Source organism: Cryptomeria japonica, unplaced genomic scaffold (assembly GCF_030272615.1).
Source record: "Cryptomeria japonica unplaced genomic scaffold, Sugi_1.0 HiC_scaffold_95, whole genome shotgun sequence".
In the NCBI taxonomy this organism is placed as follows: Eukaryota; Viridiplantae; Streptophyta; class Pinopsida; order Cupressales; family Cupressaceae; genus Cryptomeria; species Cryptomeria japonica.
The window spans coordinates 132,128-136,715 of record NW_026728917.1 but is presented as its reverse complement, the minus strand read 5'-3'; the positions used below and the strand labels follow the sequence as shown (position 1 = coordinate 136,715).

General features: G+C 36.3%; 1 protein-coding gene across 1 annotated transcript; it reads left to right on the top strand.

Moving 5' to 3' along the window:
* Positions 1-503: 503 nt before the first annotated feature.
* Positions 504-3,484, top strand: LOC131864830 (ankyrin repeat-containing protein At5g02620-like). Its single transcript, XM_059215298.1, has 3 exons — positions 504-1,234; positions 1,645-2,204; positions 2,475-3,484. The coding sequence occupies exons 1-3, from the start codon at positions 715-717 to the stop codon at positions 3,372-3,374; spliced, it is 1,980 nt and encodes a 659-aa protein (XP_059071281.1). The 5' UTR covers positions 504-714; the 3' UTR covers positions 3,375-3,484.
* Positions 3,485-4,588: the final 1,104 nt, after the last annotated feature.

The window sequence follows — 4,588 nt, the reverse complement described above, 5'->3', positions numbered from 1 at the left end:
CAGTGCATCGGTTATAGTAAATGGTACATGTATAAAAATGTGTGTAAATAAAGACAACATAATGTGCAATGTATGAAAATATATGTAATTGAATAAGAATGATAGAATGAAAAGAAAGAAATTAATTTAAACAACAGTTATATCGTTTATTGAAATATAACTATATTAAATAATTATCTAATCCACTGAAATAAACTCAACATTAAATAAAATGTGTACATATTTCACATAGAATAAATTATTAAATTATAAATGATAAAAAAAATTTGTATTTGATTTCAATGTACACTTTCATCTAAGAAAAATAGACATTCCAACTATGAAAAAGTTGTAGTAATTTTGACGTGTAGGATCACTTCAAGTATTAAAAAAATAATGTTCTAGCAGAACACCCCATAGTCATATTATTCGCACCAAACTAGAGTAATTACTTGGCACCCAATCAAAGCTAATTAACACTGGTTATTTGCACCCAGTCAAGGTCAAAATGTTGTATCTGTTCCAACGAAAGAAAAAGTGAGATTCCAACTAAAGTTGTGGAAACCCTGAAGTGTAAGATGTGGATACTTGTATTTTTAATGTTTCCCTTGTGGAAAAACTGAGACCACATATTCTATTATGTAGTTTCTGGCATAATACTGAATGTAGTATTATTCAATCCTATTACAAAGAAGCGTGCCTTGGTGTTGAAGGCTGTAACGGCAGATATTTAGCATGGCCACTGAGGGTCAACAACTCGGCGGAAGGATCGATCCTGACGCCTTCAAAGCTGCGGTAACGCGTTTAAGGATCGATCAACAACTGAGTTCCCAACTTAAAGCAGCTCTCAACAATATTACACCTGGAGGGGAAAATACTCTTCTCCATTTGGCTGCTAGTGTAGGAAATCTACACTTCATTCAACAGCTCCTGCAACTCAATCGTCAACTTCTGAAGGAAACCGATCCCGAAGTGAAGCCTCTGCTTGTGAATGCTACCAATGCCGAAAAGGATACTGCGTTACACTTGGCTGCGCAGGGAGGTTTCTCCAACGTTGTGAAGATTCTACTCCAACAACCAGAAAGTGGTGTGGATCTCCGCAATAAGCTTGATGAAACAGCTTTGTTCAAAGCCTACGAAAGCGGCAATTTAGAGACAGTGAAGGCAATATTTGACGCATCTCCGTCGAGCTTACTCGAAAGTACGGTGCACAAGAGGAACTGTTTATCTGTTGCAGTAAACAGAGGAGATTCAGGTTATTTTATTTCGATTTTAGGATTTCTTTGCCTATAAGTTTGTAAAAGTATCTGCTAAGCATCTCCTAATTTAACGGTTCAAGACAAATATCATTTTGTCCCCAATTTTTTCTTTATCTTAAATAACACGAGGATGATTGTCTATCATGTTTCAGTTCTTTCTATTTTTTCAAGTCGTTTGATTATGTTGTTTCTATTTTACTTCAGCTTCTGTTCGTTTACAGTTGATAACCAATGAGTTCTTCTTTACTTCTTCGTGTATTTAGTTGAATTCTGTATTTATGTTGTTATATTAGTTGAGGTCTGTATCGCTTCAACAAAGGTAAATTAGGCATTCTCTTACCCTTGGCCCTTCTTGAAGAACATCTTATCTAACTTAAGGCAATGATTTTGGATGCTTCTTTTACAGATCTAGTTGATCATATACTAAATTTATCAGATGCGAAGCAGTTAATCCAACGTAAGGACGAACTTGGCAACACAGCTCTGCATATAGCTGTTGAAAGAAACTACGTGCATATAATAAAGAAGTTAATAAAATTTGAGGCCGAACTGTGTTATTGGGTTAATGACAGCCAAGAAACTCCCATCTGTGTGGCAGCGAAATTGGGTCATCTGGAAGCAGTACAAGAGTTGATAAATGAGAGGCCAGACGCTGTCGAAATACGGAATAGTTGTGGAATGAACGTTCTGCACTTAGCTGCCCTAGTTAGGCAAGTGCGAATTGTTGATTACCTGAACGAAGAGGTAGGCTTATCATACTTGGTCAACAAGGGACTTGACAAACCTCCACATGAAGAGCCTCTGCGAAGTGGAGGAAAGACAGATCCGGCTGAAAAGAAAGATCCAAAAGATGAGCCCGTGAAAAGTGGAGGAAACACAGATGCGGGTGAAATGAAATCTCCTTTTTCGAGGATAAGTGAAGGAGACACACCACTGCATATTGCAGCAAAGAAAAAAGACTTGAATGTAAGTCTCTTTTTATACAAACCTCTGTTTGTCACTGCTGAAGTTTGTTCTTTCAACCAATTACTGTGTACAGCTATATAAGTTTTGGGTTTGTGTAGATTCTTAATCTAATCTCGTCTATATATAGAGTCAAATTACTGAAAGTATTTCTACTGAAGACAGAAATTAAAATCATCACGGCAAGAACTTCCGTAGAAGAAATCTTTATGCATAGTTAGTTCCAATAGATCATTTAATTTTTATGAACTTATTTGAGTTTGCATTTTTCAGATGGTGAAGTCGTTGCTTTGTATAGCGGGGATAAACAAGTTTGCTGTCAACAAGGCAGGCTTAACGGCCTTTGATATCGTGAGAGAGAACACGCACTATCACGAATCTGACAAGATAATTTCAGTTCTGGCCAGTTATCCTTCCAATCGCAAGCCATTCTTGTACAGCGCTCCAAAGGTGAGTGCAGAGAAACATGAGGTTGCTGTTGAGATGGTGGACAAAACATATGAGGACAGGCGCAACACAGAACTAGTGGTGGCAGTTCTATTAGCGACAATGTCATTTACGGCAGCTTTCACTGCTCCGGGCAGTTTCGTGACGGACGATGGGAATGGAAATGGGGACTCAAAGGGATCGGGAATTTCGCCTGCGCCTGCGCCTGGAACTGGCTCAGACAAGAGTTTAGGTTCGCCGATTCTGCTTCCGTTGGCCTCCTTCAAGGTTTTTCTCATCTTTGATTGTGTGGCATTCTTTCTGTCGCTCTTAGTGGTGCTGATGTGGCAGATGAGTACACCTATTACCACGGGAAATAAGGTATTGTTCCTCTGTATTACCAACCTATTGGTTTGTGCCACGTTTGCCTTTACGGCCTATGGCTTCATGCTTGCAGTGTATGCCATGCTTTCCAACATGAATCCCGAGCTGGCTTGGTTCATTCTTGGGGCGTGCTTGATCATCTGCTTCTGTGGTAATTTCACTTTTTTCTACATGGCTGCAAAGTTTACAGTGAAGAAGGCTAGGTTTAACCACCTGAACGGTCTACTTCCTTTTCTTTCTGACCGTCTGGGGGAATACGTGTGGATAAAATTAGAAAGATGGGGGCTTTTGGACTTGGTGCGCCGGTCCAAAACCAAGTGGCTTGCTATCCTATACTACCATAGCAATGAGAACGATAAATAAGGTTTGGGAAAGTTGCTTTTGCAAGTCTGATACAGTGTTGCAGCTTCTTATTTCTACATGACTTTGATCGTATTCAACTATGTCTTATAATATTAAATGTTTTCATATTATTAGAAGTGTACAAAGTATCTACATCTGTGTTCAAATCAGATACTTGCGTGCTTAGAGCTGATTTGATATGTGTATGCTTCAAGTTGAATGTTAGATTTACTGTCAATAATATTTTTGTAAATTATTTTTATATTTAAATGATTATATTTATGATTCTTGAAAACAAATAAAGTGTATAAGGGTGTTTAGTCTTTTGATTGAAGATTGTGGGTTCTTGATGAATGGATAGATTATTTTGCCTTTGTATTTGGAAATGCAATCTCTCTTCATTACAAAAGAGGGTGGGTCCATATAAAGTAAGGGACCTTATCTAGACATGATCATACAAGTACATCATTAAAAATGCATTCCTTATGAGAGCCTAAAAGATAGAAGAAAAATATTCCATGAATAGCTTCCATCTCACAAGTGAACTTTTACGAATAAAATAGGAGATTGCTCAACTAAGTAAGAAATATGAACATTTGACTAACCTAAATTTACATTTATAAATATGAAACCAAAAAATCCAACAAAAATCATTTGTAAACATAAAAATTAATAGGTAACACAGTAACACAAAACATCTGATCATCCAAGCTTGTACTTTTGCAACTCTAGATGGGGAAGGTAAAGAGCATTAGTTGGTAATTTATTTATTTATTTTTGTTTAAATATGAGGCTAAGGTGTGTAATTATGTGGTCAATCATGTGACTATAGAAATGATCCTAGACAATCAAATGACTAGATCTAAGGAAAAAAGAACTAGATGAGAGTTCGTGTGTGGATAAGTGTCATAACTTCTTAGATAAGTATAATGTATGGTAGTGTGCGCATATAAAATTAGGTAACTATTCATGGGAATGCATATGTATATTAATATACCTAAGGATAGGAGAATAGTCAAAATTCCATACAATATTGCAGTATTGTTCATAAGATATATGTATCCAAGCATTTCCTAAAAATATTCACAATATTGCATAGAAAATAACATATATATGCTAGTTTCATAATTATATTTTCCGTTACATTGAATTGTGTCTGAATCCTAATTGATCATGCATCAAAAATATTATAGCACTCAAAAATGTTCATGTAAATTTGATATCTAATTAGATAT